The sequence below is a fragment of the Hyla sarda genome, chromosome 8 (genome assembly GCF_029499605.1).
Source record: "Hyla sarda isolate aHylSar1 chromosome 8, aHylSar1.hap1, whole genome shotgun sequence".
In the NCBI taxonomy this organism is placed as follows: domain Eukaryota; kingdom Metazoa; phylum Chordata; class Amphibia; order Anura; family Hylidae; genus Hyla; species Hyla sarda.
Window position 1 is genome coordinate 95,046,522 of NC_079196.1, and position 18,010 is coordinate 95,064,531.

The 18,010-nt window shown below is 42.0% G+C and overlaps 1 protein-coding gene across 1 annotated transcript in view; it reads right to left on the bottom strand.

Moving 5' to 3' along the window:
• TMEM41A (transmembrane protein 41A) overlaps positions 1 to 18,010 on the bottom strand; it is a 347,737-nt gene that overhangs the window by 88,144 nt on the left and 241,583 nt on the right. The window contains exon 2 of the mRNA XM_056534912.1: positions 7,182 to 7,238. Within this exon, the coding sequence (XP_056390887.1) occupies positions 7,182 to 7,233 (52 nt within the window). The 5' untranslated portion in view covers positions 7,234 to 7,238. The remainder of the gene's footprint in view (positions 1 to 7,181; positions 7,239 to 18,010) is intronic.

Genomic DNA, 18,010 nt, shown 5'->3' on the forward strand with positions numbered 1-18,010 from the left:
GCAATCAAATGGTTGCAATAAATAGTCCCCTATGGGGACTATTAAAGTGTAAACATTTTTTATTTTTTTTTATGTGAAAAATCCCCTCCCCCAATAAAAATGTAAATCATCAATTTTTCTCATTTTACCCCCCAAAAAGCGTAAAAAAAAAAATGAATAAACAGATTTGGTATCGCTGCGTGCGTCAAAGTCTGAACTATCAAAATATATTGTTAATTATCCCATACGGTCAACGGTGTAAACGCAAAAAAATGAAAAAAAAAATCCAAAATTGCTGCTTTTTTGTCACATTTTATTCCCCAAAAAATGTATTAACAATTATTAAAAAGTAAAACCTAAGCAAAAGTGGTACTGATAAAAAAAATGAACCCTCCTGCTGCCCCGTATACGGAAAAATTAGAAAGTTTATAGGTGGTCAAAATAGGGCAATTTCAAACATACTAATTTTGTTAAAATAGTTTGAGATTTTTTTAAGCAGTACAATTATAAAAAAAAACATATATCATGGGTATCATTTTAATCGTATTGACCCACAGAATAAAGAAAACATGTCATTTTTACCATAAAGTGTACACCGTGAAAGCAAAACCTTCCAAAACTTGCTAAATTGACGTTTTCTTTTCAATTTTCCCACATAAATAATATTTTTTTTGGTTGCGCTGCCCATTTTATGGTAAAATAAGTGATGTCATTACAAAGTTAAATTTACACAAAAAACAAGCCCTCATAGGTCTGTGGATGGAAATATAAAAGAGTTATGATTTTTAGAAGGCGAGGAGGAAAAAACGAAAATGCAAAAATAAAATTGGCCTGGTCCTTAAAGGGGTACTCTTTAAATCAACTGGTGCCAGAAAGTTAAACAGATTTGTAAATTACTTCTATTAAAAAATCTTAATCCTTCCAGTACTTTTTAGTGGCTATATACTACAAAGGAAATGCTTATCTTTTTAGATTTCCCCGATGTTATAACCACAGTGCTCTCTGCTGACCTCTGCTGTCCATTTTAGGAACTGTCCAGAGCAGCATATGTTTGCTATGGGGATTTTCTCCTGCTCTGGACAGTTCCTAAAATGGACAGCAGAGGTCAGCAGAGAGCACTAAGGTCATGACATCAGAGGAAATGCATTTCTTTTTTGGATTTCTCTTTAGTATACAGCCCCTAAAAAGTACTGGAAGGATTAAGATTTTTTAATAGAAGTCATTTACAAATCTGTTTAACTTTCTGGCACCAGTTGATTTTTTAAAAACGTTTTCCACAGGAGTACCCCTTTAAGGCCAAAATGGGCCTTCGTCCTTAACGGTTAAAGGGGTACTTTGGTGGAAAACTGTTTTTAATTTTTATTTTTTTTTCAGATCAAGTTAAACAGAAAGTTTCAGAAAGTTAAACAGATTTTTTTAATTACTTGTATTAAACAATCTTTATTATTTCAGTACTTATCAGCTGCTGTATACTACAGATGAAGTTGAGTTGTTCTTTTCTGTCTGACCACAGTGCTCTCTGCTGACACCTCTGTCCATGTCAAGAATTGTCCAGAGAGGGAGCAAATCTCCATAGCAAACCTATCCTGCTCTGGACAGTTCCTGATGTGAACAGAGGTGTCAGCACAGTGATCAGACAGAAAATAAATTCAAAAAGAAAAGAACTTCCTCTGTAGTATACAGCAGCTAATAGGTACTGGAAGGATTAAAGGGGTACTCCGGTGGGAATTTTTTTTTTTTTTAAATCAACTGGTGCCAGAAAGTTAAAAGATTTGTAAATTACTTCTATTAAAAAATCTTAATCCTTCCAGTACTTATTAGCTTCCAAACACTACAGAGGAAATTATTTTCTTTTTGGAACACAGACCTCTCTGCTGACATAACGAGCACATCTCTGTCCATTTTAAGAACTGTCCAGAGTAGGAGAAAATCCCTGTAGCAAACATATGCTGCTGTGGACAGTTCCTAAAATGGACAGAGATGTCAGCAGAGAGCACTGTGCTCGTGATGTCAGCAGAGCGCTCTGTGTTCCAAAAAAATAAATAAACCTGAGGTGGTGGGCCAGTTGAAGCATACATTGCAAAATGGCACCGTAGCCCCGAACGACATCCTCCCGCCTTTACCGTCCACCCTGGTCCTGCACTGTATGTACCGTATTTATCGGCGTATAACACGCACTTTTTAGGCTAAAATTTTTAGCCTAAAGTCTGTGTGCGTGTTATACGCCGATACACCCCCAGGAAAGGCAGGGGGAGAGAGGCCGTCGCTGCCCGCTTCTCTCCCCCTGCCTTTCCTGGGGTCTAGAGCGCTGCTGTCGGCCCTTTTCACCCCCTGGTTATCGGCGCCGCTGCCCGTTCTGTCCCCCTGACTATCGCTGCCGACGCCGATAGCCAGGGAGAGAGAAGCGGCGCCGACAGCCAGGGGGAGAGAAGGGGCAGCGGCACCCATTGCCGGCGCCGCTGCCCCGTTGCCTCCCCCCATCCCCCGTGGCATAATTACCTGAGTCGGGTCCGTGCTGCTCCAGGCCTCCGTCGTGCGTCCCCGGCGTCGTTGCTATGCGCTGAACGGCGCGGCGCGTGACGTCAGAGCGCCGCACCGTGCATAGCAACGACGCTGGGGACGCACGACGGAGGCCTGGAGCAGCGCGGACCCGACTCAGGTAATTATGCCACCGGGGATGGGGGGAGGCAACGGGGCAGCGGTGCCGGCAATGGGTGTCGCTGCCCCTTCTCTCCCCCTGGCTGTCGGCGCCGCTTCTCTCCCCCTGGCTATCGGCGCCGGCACCGATAGTCAGGGGGACAGAACGGGCAGCGGTGCCGATAACCAGGGGGTGAGAAGGGCCGACAGCAGCGCTCTAGACCCCAGGAAAGGCAGAGGGAGAGAAGCGGGCAGCGACGGCCTCTCTCCCCCTGCCTTTCCTGGGGGTATATCGGGGTATACACACGCACCCTCATTTTATCATGGATATTTGGGTAAAAAACTTTTTTTACCCAAATATCCTTGGTAAAATGAGGGTGCGTGTTATAGGCCGGTGCGTGGTATACCCCGATAAATACAGTATTTTCTATGTTCTTGAATAAAGAAGATTGAAGAAGAGGCATGTGGTGAGTTGCCCTGTTCATTTCTACCTTGTTGGAATATACACTTCAAAGAGTGTTAACGGCTCCTCATTTTCAGTGTGTTTGGTCTTTTGAAAATTTGGGGCAAATAGCACAAATAACACATAATTTAATACCAGATATACTTAGTATTAACTGCAACACTGTGCACCAGAGAGGGGTGCTAAATCTTTGAAAATAGGGTGTTATTAGCACAAAAAGCCTAACCACACCCCTTTAAAAAAAAAATTGTCTAACAGGGCGCTAAATATATGAATATGTGATACAGCTAAAGCTAAATTCTTAGCAACAGGAACTGTTGGGACCCCAATGTTTTAGCAAGTATAGCCTTGATATTGTCATATCTGCTCCTAGCTTCCTTGGTATTCTTTTCAGTTTATTGCAAATATTGTAGCACCTTTTTCAGACTACAATAAGTGTTAGATATACATCTGTGTTTGAAGACTTGTTTTTACATATTTTAATAAACAGTAAAAAAAAAAAAAAAAAAAAAAAGGTAAAGTTTTTATTCTGGCACTCTAATCCTGTGATAGTTTACCTAGCTCTAGTATACACATCTTTTTGCTGTGAGATTGATAAAGTAACAATGTCCTATCAAGGAGATTCCCTCCCAGATTAATTTCCCCTGTCACATTCAGGGCATCCCTGTGTCCCGAAAGATCATGACAGTAGATCTAGCAGTAGATCATGACCCCTGACCGAAGGAGTGGTGGTGTGGTCGGAGCACTGAAGTGGGGCAGTACACAGACATACAGCCTCTAGCCACACACTGTATATGGCTGAAGGCTGTATGTCTGTGGGGCCACTGCCTACCTAATGTGGGGGAACTATACTGCCAACCTAATGTGGGGAAACTATACTGTCCACCTAATGTGGGGGAACTATACTGCCTACCTAATGTGGGGAAACTATACTGTCCACCTAATGTGGGGGAACTATGCTGCCAATCTAATGTGGGGGAACTTTGCTGCCAATCTAATGTGTGAAAACTTTGCTGCCAATCTAATGTGGGGGAACTATGCTGCCAGCCTAGTGTTGGGGAACTATGCTGCCAACCTAGTGTGGGGGGAACTATGCTGACAAAATAGTGTGGGGGAACTATGCTGCCTACTTAGTGTTGGGGAACTATGCTGCATACTTAAAGGGGTCTGCCCCAGCGTTTGGAAGATTTTGTTCCGGACCCTGGGTGCGGGCTGCGGGTGCTGTGACGTCACACTTTCATGTTTTTATCAAAGCCACATTGAAAATAAGAAGAATTAATTACATTGCTATTATGCAATACATTAACCAATGAGGGAAATGAGTACGACATGTCTTAGGCATTGTGTAGTTGTGTTATAAGCAGTAAAAGGAATCAGGGTGCACTTCAAATGTTCCAAGTGATTTCCATTGGTGACACAGCAGATGTCTAGGCGCCAGTCCAGTTCTGTCCAGACACATGCCAGCATATACTCTGATATGGACTCCACTGTTTTAGTAATGCGTTGGTTCAGATCCTGTGGCTGGGGAGGTGGATACATTGATACAACACCACATAAAGAAGTTAAAAGGTGTTAGATCTGTCGACTGTAGAGTATTGTGGCTGATCCAACTCCCTGGTAGAATTTCATTCAGGTATCTTTGAACATCCAAATGGAAATGTGGAGGAACATTTGGCAAATCTTCCTATATCTGTGGAATAAACCATTCCTATAACAGTGACAGAATCCTCGGCAAAAAAGAAGGTACAGTATACTTTGCGCCCCGCTAAATAAAGGTTTTTATAAAAATATAATGTTGCGGCTATTGACCTCCCCACTAAGGTAAAAAGTAGATCGATTTCTGAACACCAGCTGGTCAGTGAATTGATCCTCTTCCAATCGGCCCAAACAAAACTCACAGCATTTCGGTTTGTTGTCTGGTTTCTGCTCCTGAAGAAGATGTAATCTGTATGGTTTACAACACAGACATTTTGAAATATACCATGCAGTGCACCTGTAGTTCTACAATAGTCAGTCTGGTCTTCTTTCTAGGACTAGGGCTTGTTGTCGACTTGAATCCTGTTTATGGTCTCTTCCTTTTTTTTTTTTTTGATGGCCTGGATTTTCCTGTGATTCAAGCACCCAGAGATTTTGAACTTCTTCAACCAATGCGAAATGCAGTTCTGTGGGGGGCATATTTGCTGAATTTATTTTGAAAGTTTCACTGTTATCCCACAACAGACCCTAAATTCCAACATGCATAAGCTTTGTAAATGACTTCTATTAAAAAAATCTTTTCCCTTCCAGTACTTTTTAGTGGCTGTATGCTACAGAGGAAATAATTTTCTTTTTGAATAAATTTTTTGGATTGTCCACAGTGCTCTCTGCTGACACCTGATGCCCTTATCAGGAACTGTCCAGAGCAGGAGAAAATCCCCATAGCAAACCAATGCTGCACTGGACAGTTCCTGACATGGACAGAGGTGTCAGCAGAGAGCACTGTGGACAAGACAAAAAAAGAAATTCAAAAAGCAAATAACTTCGGTAGCATACAGCCGCTAAAAAGTACAGGAAGGGTAAAGATTTTTTTTATAGAACTCATTTATAACTCGGATGAACTTTCTGGCACCAGTTGATTTAAAAAAAAAATATATACAATTCCACCAGAGTACCCCTTTAAGTCACACTATGTATGTACATTTCAAATTTGGATCTTAAAAATGAAAGCTGTGCTGTGATTGGTTACTATGAGCACCTAAAGCTAGTTTTGCTTTGGTCAGACTGTCTGACTGAAGGCGTATCGGGCTTGACTAATGTTGGAGAAGAGTAGGGTCTGGAATGTTGTATTCTCACTGCCTGACTCTTTGAGAGATAAGCCATGACCAAAGTTGTCTGGCAACAGCTTACTCCTCCCCACAGAGGAAACATGAACACTTGGCCATGCCAAATTTTCATGTATATGGGGAGATAGGGAGGAATATCTGTTGACCGTTATTAAAAGTGTATTGCCACCTTTACAGGTTTGCTTCTTCATACATGACTGTGGTCTGCCTCCGATGTGACCTGCTCTGCAGTGTATATTACTATTAAAGGGATGTGTGAGTCCACCACCACCTAATAGCACAAGTTTAGACTCACAAGTCTCTGTATTATTACCAGTGAAAAAAGAAACGTTATGGTACTTTAAACAGAAACCGATGATGAGGAAGATTTCCTGCTTTGAAGTTCCCTAGAACAATATTATTTAAGATTTAGCCTCTACTACTATACTTTACACTATATGAAAACTATTGCTTTAAAAGAAAAATGTTCTCCTAAATTAAATGATTCCATCTTTTTTTGCACTAGATTGTTGGGTATAAACAGCCCTTAACCTATAATGACCCCCCCCCTCACTTTTCTGATAAAAAATATTCAACTACTATAAAGTGTTGCTAATATTGCATTATCCTGCTAGTCATGAATTGAGGACTAACATTTAAAGGGGTACTTCGCTGGAAAACATTTAATTTTTTAATCAACCTGTGCCGCAAAGTTAAACAGATTTGTAAATTACTTCTATTAAAAAATCTTAATCCTTTTATTAAAAAAAGCTTAATCCTTCTTTTAAAAAATCTTATTCCTGCCAGTACTTCCAGCTGCTATATGCTCCACAGTTCTTTTCTTTTTGAATTTCCCTTCTGTCTAGCCATAGTGCTCTCTGCTGACACCTCTGTCCATTTTAGGAACTGTCCAGAGTAGTAGCAAATCCCCACAGCAAACCCTGAGCTGAACAGTTCCTAAAATGGACAGAAATGTCAGCAGAGAGCACTGTGGTCAGACAGAAAGGAAATTCAAAAATAAAAGAACTGTGGAGCATAGAGCAGTTGAGAAATACTGGAAGGATTAAGATTTTTTAATATAAGTAATTTACAAATCTGTTTAACTTTCTGAAATCAGTTGATCTAAAAAATGTTTTTCCAATGGAGTATCCCTTTAAATGCAGCCCTACTTTATATTGTCAAGTCAGAATAATTTAGATGTTTACTCATTAACACTAGAGCTTATCAAAAGCTTGATTTTAATCTTCTAAATGGATTATAAAAATACATTCACTATTTAATTGGTTACTATGAGCAATTACCTTTTTTCAGCTGTTGTGTATTCTGTACTCTCTTTTGTTCCTTATTTTGCATAAATGCTTTCAAAATAAATTAAAAAAAATGCACTTTAGAGTACATATAGGAAAGTGGAAAAGATCAACACAAAGCCTGCAAAAGTAATAAACCCAAAGATGTTTTCTGAAATTCTGAAGCTGTGGTTACATTGCCAAGGTGATAATAAAAGGAAAAAAACAAGCGGCTCGGAAACATTTACAGCCAGGTGTTCATCAAGGCTAAACGGTAAAACACACAAACCGAAAACCTCAATACAAGCACTTACCAACGTACAACATGATTGTTATTGGCAGATAACGAAAGATGACAATTAAACAAGTACCCAGTAGATGTCAGAGTTGCCTATACAGTGACCCCCCCGACCTACAATGGCCCCGACATATGATAATTTCAACATGTGATGGCCTCTCAGAGGCCATCGCATGTTGAAGGCAGCATCAACATACGATGCTTTTGTATGTCGGGGCCATCACATAAACGGCTATCCGGCAGCGCAGACTGCTTCAGCTGCCGCCGGATAGCCGTTTACAGTGCCCTGTGTGCTCCGGTGATGGTCTCCTACCTGTCCTTGGGGCTCCGGAGCGTCCTCTTCGGGATCCCCTGCATCAGCGGCGCTCTCCGTCGCCATCACGTAGCCGTGCACGCCGACCCGTCATCCAATAGGAGCGGCGTGCGTAGTGACGTGATGGCGACGACTGAGAGTGAGGATCCCGGGGAAGCAGATACGTCCAGAGCGTCGGGGACACCCCTGGGATGCGGCGACAGCGATGGAAGGCGACATCCAGGGCAGCGGTGATGGTCCGGAGCGGCGGGGACAGGTACGAGTATAACTTCCTATACTTTACATTGCACGGATCCCTCAACATACGATGGTTTCAACAAACAATGGTTCATTTGTGTGTATATAGTACATTGCTGAAGTTCTGTCAAAAATGTAGGGCTTGCTGAAAGGAAGTAATATGCATTAGTACTAGGTTCATGCCTAGCAATCTACATACATGAAATGATCAGGGGCTCTGATAAAAAAAAAACCTGCACATTTTCCTGCTGAATGTTTTACTTTTCAAGAGCTACAAAGGAGGGAATAATGAATTTGGAATTTTTTCACTGTTTTTTTTTTTTGAGCTTGCGCTTTTTTTTTCACGCCAGTATCATACTAAATCATAATGTATGATGAATATGTGCAATTTATTTTATACATTTTTTGTCATACAGTTTGTACACCCCCTTTTGAGTAGAGTCGAGTTGTGCAAAGATTTTGCAACTTTTTCAAAAGTTGCATATAATAAATGTGCCTAACACTTAAGCCACAACACTTAAACCACACCTTTATATTGGTCACCAACTAAAAATGACAAATATAGTGAAACATTGCAAAAAGAATGGTGCAAGTGTTTGATAATGTGTCTATAAAATAAACCTATCAAGCACACCTAACATTTCATAAATCGCAATCTTTATTTAGAAAAACGTAATGATCAATAAATAACTATAAAAAGAGCAACAGTTTAGGTAGAACATGGCTATGGATAGATCTCAAAATACAAACCTGTATACCTATGCCATTGCAGTACACTACAAATAAATATAAGCTGTACTCCCAAGTATAAGCATAACTAATAGCATTGGTATGTGACACCAATGGTTTAAAAGTGTACATAAAGTGTTTATAGGGGTACTCCACTGGCAGCCTTCTGGGTGCGTTCGGAACATTTAGTTCCGAACGCTGTGTGTGCACTGCGGGGGTCGGCCAGGCACCCTCGTGCTGTTAGGTCACTCCCCTCAATACAAGTCAATGGGAGGGGGTGTGAAGGCCACTACGCCCCCTTCCATAGACTTACATTGAAGGGGTGTGGCCTGACTGCATGAGGGGGCCTGGCCGACCCCCGCAGCGCAAACACAGAGTTCGGAACTAAATGTTCCGAATGCAGCCGGAAGGCTGGCCAGTGGAGTACCCCTTTAATAGCCAAAAAAAAAAAGACAATACCATGAGAAAGAAAGACATAGCCTTCCCCGGCGCACAGGCTGGCTAGTTTTATGTAGAAGCTTTGAGATACCTCTAGATTTAATACACCTCTACATAAATTCAGCAAACCTGTGGGCCCATACTGAAATATTTTTTTTAGCGTGGCGTATCGCTCCCATTGCCCGTTATCAGGACTTCTACTAACTCCACTGCCACAGATCTGCTTTGGAATAGAAACTCTTGGAACCTTTTGGCACACAATGAATCCATCAGGTTTCAAATCTATATATTATTGGACAGAATACAGCAGCAAACTACACGGTTCTGGCCATCAATAAATAATGAAAATCCAAAATATTGGATATGTGAGCAAAATCTGAGAATTTCCACCAAAAATTTTACTATTGCTATACTATCATAAATCAAGAATCAGAGTAAAACAAAGTTTAAAAAATATTTTTCCCAATTTCATTTCCCCCATTATAAAGGTGAAAAGGGAATTACTGCCATATTGTTGCCATCTTTGATTAAGCTTTATAGCAACTGATGGTAAAACTGTCATTGTTATTGATAAGATGTGCTGACAAAATGACAGTTGATCGTTAGTTACTGAAAAGCTAATTAAGGCTGTGTTCACATCAGTGTCTAACGAGCAAATCACAGTCTGTGTCAGTAGCAAATCATTATCCAGTAAAAGACATCGGTGTGATAATGCATCCATATTGGGGAAAAAACAAGTAAACAATCCAACCTATTAGAGTGTTATTCTGCTTCTTATGTTGTCAGTCACAGTAATGTCTAGATGGGCTGCAATGATAAAACTGCAGAAAATAGAGTTTTTGGTTTGTGTGGTTTTGATTAATTTGTTGCGTAAAATCTTTAAAGTTCCTGCTCAGTTTTTCCAAGAGAAGAGAAGCCAAGAGAAGGAGGACTACCTGCAATCCATCTATGGAGGATGGAGGAATGTTTTTTTTTGACCAATGCTGAAACATTAGATGAAAATGAATCTACATTTTGGTCTTCTAGATGACGTAACAGAAAAGAGGCCATACTTACTGGTTACTGATACAAGGGTAGGTTAAACACCTATTCCCACCATTATGTAGACCAGACACAGTGATATATTGGGAAGGTCGTACAGGTGCAAAATCGCATGCCTACGATTCATGAGGGAGGTAGCTGCTTAGTATTCTATGTAAAACAAAAATGGAGAAACATTGCCGCACATTCACCATTTGCAGTTTGAGCTACTTGGTTCTCAGCACAATCTCAAAAACTAACAGGTTGGTAGCATACATTTTGATCAAAATGTACAAGCCCACTCGCCACGTCAAGGCCACCCAGTCAGAGTGGGTGCTAACCTAACACTGGAGTAGCACCGGGCTGCGACCACTGCCCCCATGTCACCATGCCCACAGGGGGAATGACCCAGTGGCTAGGCAGCCCCACTGCTGCCCGACCAAGCCCCCAGCTTTGTGCCACCCCACCCAACAGACAAAGCATCACAGAAACAATGGCCGCCATAGAGCACCAGTGTGAACACCTACCATGTGCTCCCTGCCAGAGGGTTAGGAGAATGCTAGGAGGAAACCCATATGCATATGTGCGGCTATGTTTCTGTTTCCCTATTTTTGTTTTTCATGCTTAGGATTATAGTTGCACAGACGATGTGGTCTAACCTTGTGATACTGGGGAGCCAGGCATGCCAGTGCTTTGTGGGGTGCACATATAAGATTCTGGGCAGCCAGCCTGATCGAATAATATAGGCATCACTAATAGGTTGTAAAACCAGCATGGTGCATTACACACTTTCATGTAACTGGCACCCTTTGTATGTCTTATCTGTATGCATGGAGGGGCCCTGTGGACAGGGGATACGTTGTGAAGAACCAGAGTTCCCCTTAAAAAAAACAGTAGAACCAGGCATTTTTTTAGTTTCTCTGCAATAATACAGAAAACTGCACCATTCTAGATATATAGTATACAGGCTTGACAGTTAAGTTAGTGTCCTGTATACTGTAAATTGTTCAGAGGATGCCATCTGCCGGACACTGAGACATCTTTGTCTATTTCCCCATTAAATGCCATGCTTTGTTATTTTTTCCTATGTATTCAACAATTCAGCAGTAAACATTAGCATTATATGCGGTATTTGTCTCCAAAAGTCAGCTAGCTGCAATGGATAACATTCTGTTCAAACTCTTGAGATCCTGTCTCTTCTTTATGAACACTTAAAGGGGTACTCCCACCCTAGACATCTTATCCCCTATCCAAAGGATAGGGGATAAGATGTCTGATCACGGGGGTCCCGCCGGTGGGGACCCCCGCAATATTGCATGCGGCACCCACCTGTTTCTTGTCCGGAAGCGCTGGAGGGTCTGGGTCGCGACCACGGGAACGGAAGTCTGTGACGTCAGGACTCCGCCCCCGTGTGACGTCATGCCCCGTCCCCTCAATGCAAGTCTATGGGAGAGGGCGTGATGGCCGTCTCGCCCCCTCCCATAGACTTGCATTGAGGGGACGGGGCGTGACGTCACAGACTTCCGTTCCCGTGGTCGCGACGCAGACCCTCAGGCGCTTCTGGACAAGAAACAGGTGGTTGCCGCATGCTATACTGCGGAGGTCCCCAGTAGCAGGACCACCGCGATCGGACATCTTATCCTCTATCCTTTGGATAGGGGATAAGATGTCTAAGCGCCGGAGTACCCCTTTAAGTTTACAACAAGTGGAAAAACTAATAGAACACCACACTGAGCTTTTTCACTGCATAGCAAATACTCAAATCCCACATGTGAAAAAAAATGATGATTGTTTACAAGTTAAAAGTTTTAATCCAGATCGATTAGAGGAAGCTGTGGAAAGTAAATTTAAATACTTTTTGTTATGTGTCACCAGTTTTATTTATTTATTTTTGTTTTTCATTCCTTTGCATTGCCCTATTTTGACCCCTACAGAGTTATTATTGGGGTAGATGAGACTTTTTAATCACTTTTTGTTCATTGTTTTCTGGAATGCTTGGTGATAAAAGATTCATAGTTCTGGTATATTTTTTTTTATAGTTCTGATTTTTTATTTTTTAAATGGGAAAAAAACGTGTTTTTTGCATTTTTATTATTGGGGATTTTTTATTGTTACTTTTTCAATGACTAACTTTTTTTGTATTACTGTTTTACGGTACAATCACTTGATCATTTGTATAGTACAGTACAATGCATTATGTTGAATGCATTATGTATTTGTGTAATGTGCTCTTATTTTCATTTTACAACCTGTCTATGGCTATAATATAAAATCTGTCCTATCAGCCTCTCGACCGGGTACAGTAGCCTCACCGCCGACTCTTTCTTCATGACTGTGAGGCAGAAGCTCCTGCTCCACATTTAGCAGGATTTTTTCCCATAACTGTCTATTCCTGCATGCCAGGAATACAGACAGATGCGACTCCTGTCTTGCCACTGGATCAGGGGCGGATCCAGAGCCCCCAAACCGCTCTGTCCTCCAGACCCCTCATGCCCCCAGAACATTTTGTCCTCCAGACCCCTCATGCCCCCAGACCCCTCTGTCTTTCAGACCGCTTTGTCTCTCAGATCCTTTTGACCCCCAGACTGCTCTCATATACAGTCATGGCCGTAAATGTTGTCACCCCTGAAATTTTTCAAGAAAATGAAGTATTTCTGGCAGAAAAGGATTGCCGTAACACATGTTTTGCTATATACATGCTTATTCCCTTTATGTGTCTTGTAACTAAACCAAAAAAGGGAGGAAAAAAAGCAAATTGAACATAATGTCACACCAAACTCCAAAAATGGGCGGGACAAAATTATTGCCACCCTTAACTTAATATTTGGTTGCACACCCTTTGGAAAAAATAACTGAAATCAGTCGCTTCCTAAGTTCCTATAACCATCAATAAGCATCTTACACCTCTCAGCCGGAATGTTGGACCACTCTTCCTTTGCAAACTGCTCCAGGTCTCTCTTATTGGAAGGGCGCCTTTGCCCAACAGCAATTTTAAGATCTCTCCACAGGTGTTCAATGGGATTTAGATCTGGACTCATTGCTCAGAACTCTCCAGCGCTTTGTTGCCATCCATTTCTGGGTGCTTTTTGATGTATGTTTGGGGTCATTGTCCTGCTTGAAGACCCAAGATCTTGGATGCAAACCCAGCTTTCTGACACTGGTCTGTACAGTGCGACCCAAAATCCGTTGGTAATCCTCAGATTTCATGATGCCTTGCACACATTCAATAGATATATATAGAAAAGAAAAAAGGAGAACAAGCCGGCACGCCCTGTGCACAATTATCCGGTGATGAGAGAAAGGTACGGTAAAACAAAACTCTCTCACCTTCAAGTGTTGTGCTCCGAGCACAACACCAACGCTTGCCTTGTATATGGGCGTACTGTAGGTTCCAGCCGCAGCCCGTGCCGATCCGTCCCCAGGGCCCTGGGGCGGTGTGAAACGATGCTGGTTCTCACGTGAATGAAGACACTCCTGTAGCGCTTGCTGGAAGATGTTGGTAGGAAGCATTGATTAACAGACAGTAAAATAATAAAGAAAGTTGGCTTTATAAATCAAATAAGGGACAACGCGTTTCAAGGGGACCTGCTCCCCTCTTCCTCAGGCTCATCTGTGAAAACCAGCACCGTTGCACACATTCAAGGCATCCAGTGCCAGAGGCAGCAAAACAACCCCAAAACATCATTGAACCTCCACCATATTTCACTGTAGGTACTGTGTTCTTTTCTTTGTAGGCCTCATTCTTTTTTGGTAAACTTCGGTATCTTGGTCTCATCTGTCCACAAGATGTTTTCCCAGAAGGATTTTGACTTACTCAAGTTCATTTTGGCGAAATGTAGTCTTGTTTGCTTTTGTGTCTACAGTGGGGTCCTCCTGGGTCTCCTGCCATAGCTTTTAATTAAAATGTGGACGGATAGTTTGCGCTGACACTGATGCTCCCTGAGCCTGCAGGACAGCTTGAATATCTTTGGAACTTGTTTGGGGCTGTTTATCCACCATCCGGACTATCCTGCATTGACAGCTTTCATCAGTTTTTCTCTTCCATCCACGCCCATGGAGATTAGCTACAGTGCCATAGGTTGCAAACTTCTTGATAATGTTCCGCATTGAGGACAAGGGCAAATCTAGATCTCTTGAGAGGGACTTGTAACCTTGAGATTGTTGATATTTTTCCACAATTTCGGTTCTCAAGTCCTCAGACTCTCCTCTTTCTGTTGTCCATGCTTAGTGTGGCACACACAGACACACAATGCAAAGACTAAGTGAACTTCTCTCCTTTTTATCTGCTTTCAGGTGTGATTTTTTTTATTGCCCACACCTGTTACTTGTCCCAAGTGAGTTTAAAAGGAGCATCACATGCTTGAAACAATCTTACTTTTCCACAGTTTTGAAAGGGTGCCAATAATTTTGTCCAGCCCATTTTTGGAGTTTGGTGTGACATTATGTCCAATTGGCTTTTTTTCCTCCCTTTTTTAGTTTAGTTCCAATTCACACAAAGGGAATAAACATGAGTATAGCAAAACACGTGTTACTGCAATCCTTTTCTGTGAGAAATGCTTCATTTGCTTGAAATATTTCTGGGGTGCCAACATTTATGGCTATGACTGTAGGTGGTGCCTGGCAGGGATTGGAGGAGCACATGAATCAGGAGCACATAATGGCTCTATAAGAGGAGGCACATGCACACACATGACCCCTATGGCACATGCTAGGAACTGTTCCAGCATGCAACAGTGCAAAAAAAAAAAAAAAAGCATGTCCAGAGCCTACAGTAAGAAGAGCTGCATGCCGGAGCGATACTGCTAAGCATCAGTACACGCCGCATGCCGACGAATTCCAGCCACTGGCATTACATCTAGTAATCCCTACTGTCAGGTTTATAGCCAGTGTTCATTCTTGTTGGCAGGAGGTGTTCCGCTTCCTTTCTTGTAGCTGCAGCTGCTCTTTGGAACTTTGATTGCCTATCTTTTTATACATGCTCTTAAATGTCTGTATATTGTACTTGTACATCTCAATAACTATTTGTATTCTTTGATCCATATAAATTTTTTTCCTTTTGGGTCCTCGTATGTGTATAGGTGTAGGATCAGTTACACTAGGGGTTTCTTTTGTGTTGATGACAGAATGTTCAGCTAATAAAGAAACATTGTTTTGTGTTTCTTCTGTAATTTAAATACAAAGTAAAAAAAAGCCGGGGGAACATATTCTCTGTTTGGTGATTTCATAATTTTTGTCAGAGTTGGATTTAGGAACCCAAGATAATATAGGTGCCTTTTTACTTGCCCGTGGCATAAGTAACTTTTTGCAGACGGTTGTCTTTTTTAACGTATCGATAAATATGCCCATTTTGCATTTCTGGCAGCTGACAAACACCCTCATGCCAATGCCAGTCACATCACTGTCTAAGATGCCATACCCACAATGTTTCTTTGAATTAGTAACTCCCATAATTATATATATATATATATATATATATATATATATATATATATATATATAAAGCCTTTGAATCTCCACACACCAGAAATGTTGCCTAGGCGACAGGCCTCTCACCATCCAAGCCAGAACACCCTGCTCTGTACTGACCAGGGCAACACCACGAAACAACATTGGGGGACATTTATCATCGTTGCTTTGGTAAGCAAGTTCTGTAGTCATTTTTTTCTTGCTATTTTTTTGCTTATGTATGACATATTTATCATACTATCACAGGGGGTTGATAAATTTGGCTTACATGAGCGAAAACCAAGAAATCACTTTTAAATGCCATTTTTTTTAAGCACACATAAGCAAAAACCAAAAAATGACTACAGAACACCACTATGCAGCTTTGGTTTGAAAAAAAATATGCATATATATATATATATATATATATATATATATATATATATATGTGTGTGTGTGTTTGTGTCTATTACATTTTTTTTAACAGTTTTTTCTCCCTAAATGTACTTACTCATTTTTTTTTGTTACTTCTTCTACAGGATCCGTGTATCCTGTGGACTCCTTCGGATTCGGTGGACTACTTCGATGACCAGCGTTTTTCTTTGCTTGATGTTAATAAAATGGTTAACGAGGGCTTGTGGGGGAGTGTTTTTTTGTACAATTATTACCCCGGTACCCAACACCACAGGGGTGCCGGGAAGAGCCAGTACCAACAGGCCCTGAGCGTCAAAAATGGCGCTCCTGGGCCTAGGTGGTAACAGGCTGGCGTTATTTAGGCTGGGGAGGGCCAGTAACAATGGTCCTTGCCCACCCTGGTAACGTCAGGCTGTTACTGTTTGGTTGGTATTTGGCTGAGAATCAAAATAGATGGGGACCCTATGTTTTTTTTTTTTTTTATATTTAATTATTTATAAAAAAAAAAACGCATAGGGCCAGCCTGTTGTGGGTGCTGACGGACCCCCCCTGACAGACTCCTATATTCCCTAATGTTATGTCACTGTTCCGGTCGGGTCCCGTGATTGGATGCTGGTCCTGGCCAATCACAGGACCCAGCGGGAAATGTGAAATGACAGCAGGGGATTTTGGAGTCTGCGGCGCCGGTATATGTTATAAGGAGCCCGGGCTCCTCATATGGCCTCCCCGCTACCCTCACTTAATGATGGGGACTCTGATATCCCCCCCTTGTCTCCCGCCTGCGCCGCTCAGCTCCCGCTGCTACAAGACTACAACTCCCAGCGTGTCCTCACTGTAAGGGCATGCTAGGACTTGTAGTCTTGCCACAGTTAGCAGACAGATGGGAGTTGTGTGGCGCTGGCAGGTGAGAGGGGGGGGGGATGTAAATCACTGCAGTGTCCCTGTAGTGAAGTGAGGGTAGCGGGGAGAAAGTATGTCGGAGCCCGGGCGGCAGTAGCTTTTCCTGCTCCATGTTGGAGCTGGAGTAAATTTAGTCAATTTTTGCGGCCGTTGCGACATTTTATTGCGCAGCTGCGACTGGCGCAGTTAATAAATACCTGACTAAACCAAGTAAAGTTTTCAATCCCGCGTACTGTAGTCAAAAAAACAAAACTTGCTCTTCTTGCTCGCATAGATGAAAAGTCACGGTGTCGCAGTAGCGACTTTTTTGCGACAAATTTACACAGAAAAACTTGGGTAAAAGGGTTGATAAATGCCCCTCATTGTCTGCAGAATTCTGGCTTGGCATTAAATCCCAATCAGTTTTTGAGACTCTGTAACTGGAGCTAAAAGCTGATGTTTAGGGAATGCTACCTGTGATGAGCTGCTTTGCATATTCCACATATATATAGATATATTCTGCCACAGTGCCGTGCAATCACTGGATACATGGTAAACACTTTCCACAGAGACATCCAATGCCATACTACTGGAGCACCATATACTGTAGCATCTGTTTACTGCATACAGTACATACAGTCACATTTGTGACTAGAGAACAAAATAAGGGTCATGTTTTGGCTTTGAAGATCCACCAACTGAAAACAAATTAGCAAATTTGTATTCTCCAATCTCTTCCCACTGTCTGAGCAGCCAGAAATAATCTCTCTTGAGACCTATCATAATAAAAATGGGGCACATTCAGATTGGACAAACTGGAATTACTACAGCTATACTGTATATCAAGTAAACATCAATTTTAAAGGAAATCTGTAATCCGTGTCATCTGCACTAACCTGTCGGTGACACTGATGACAACGGTACTTACCTTGTCTCTCTCCGTGCTGTGGTTCTCCGGCTATCCTCTTTGGTAGCTTCAGCCCTGGGCCCAAATTGGAGCATGGGCGGAGCTTAGTGACATCACCGCTGCTGTTTGCTAGCAGCAGGGCCAAGCAGAGAACAGCTGCGGTG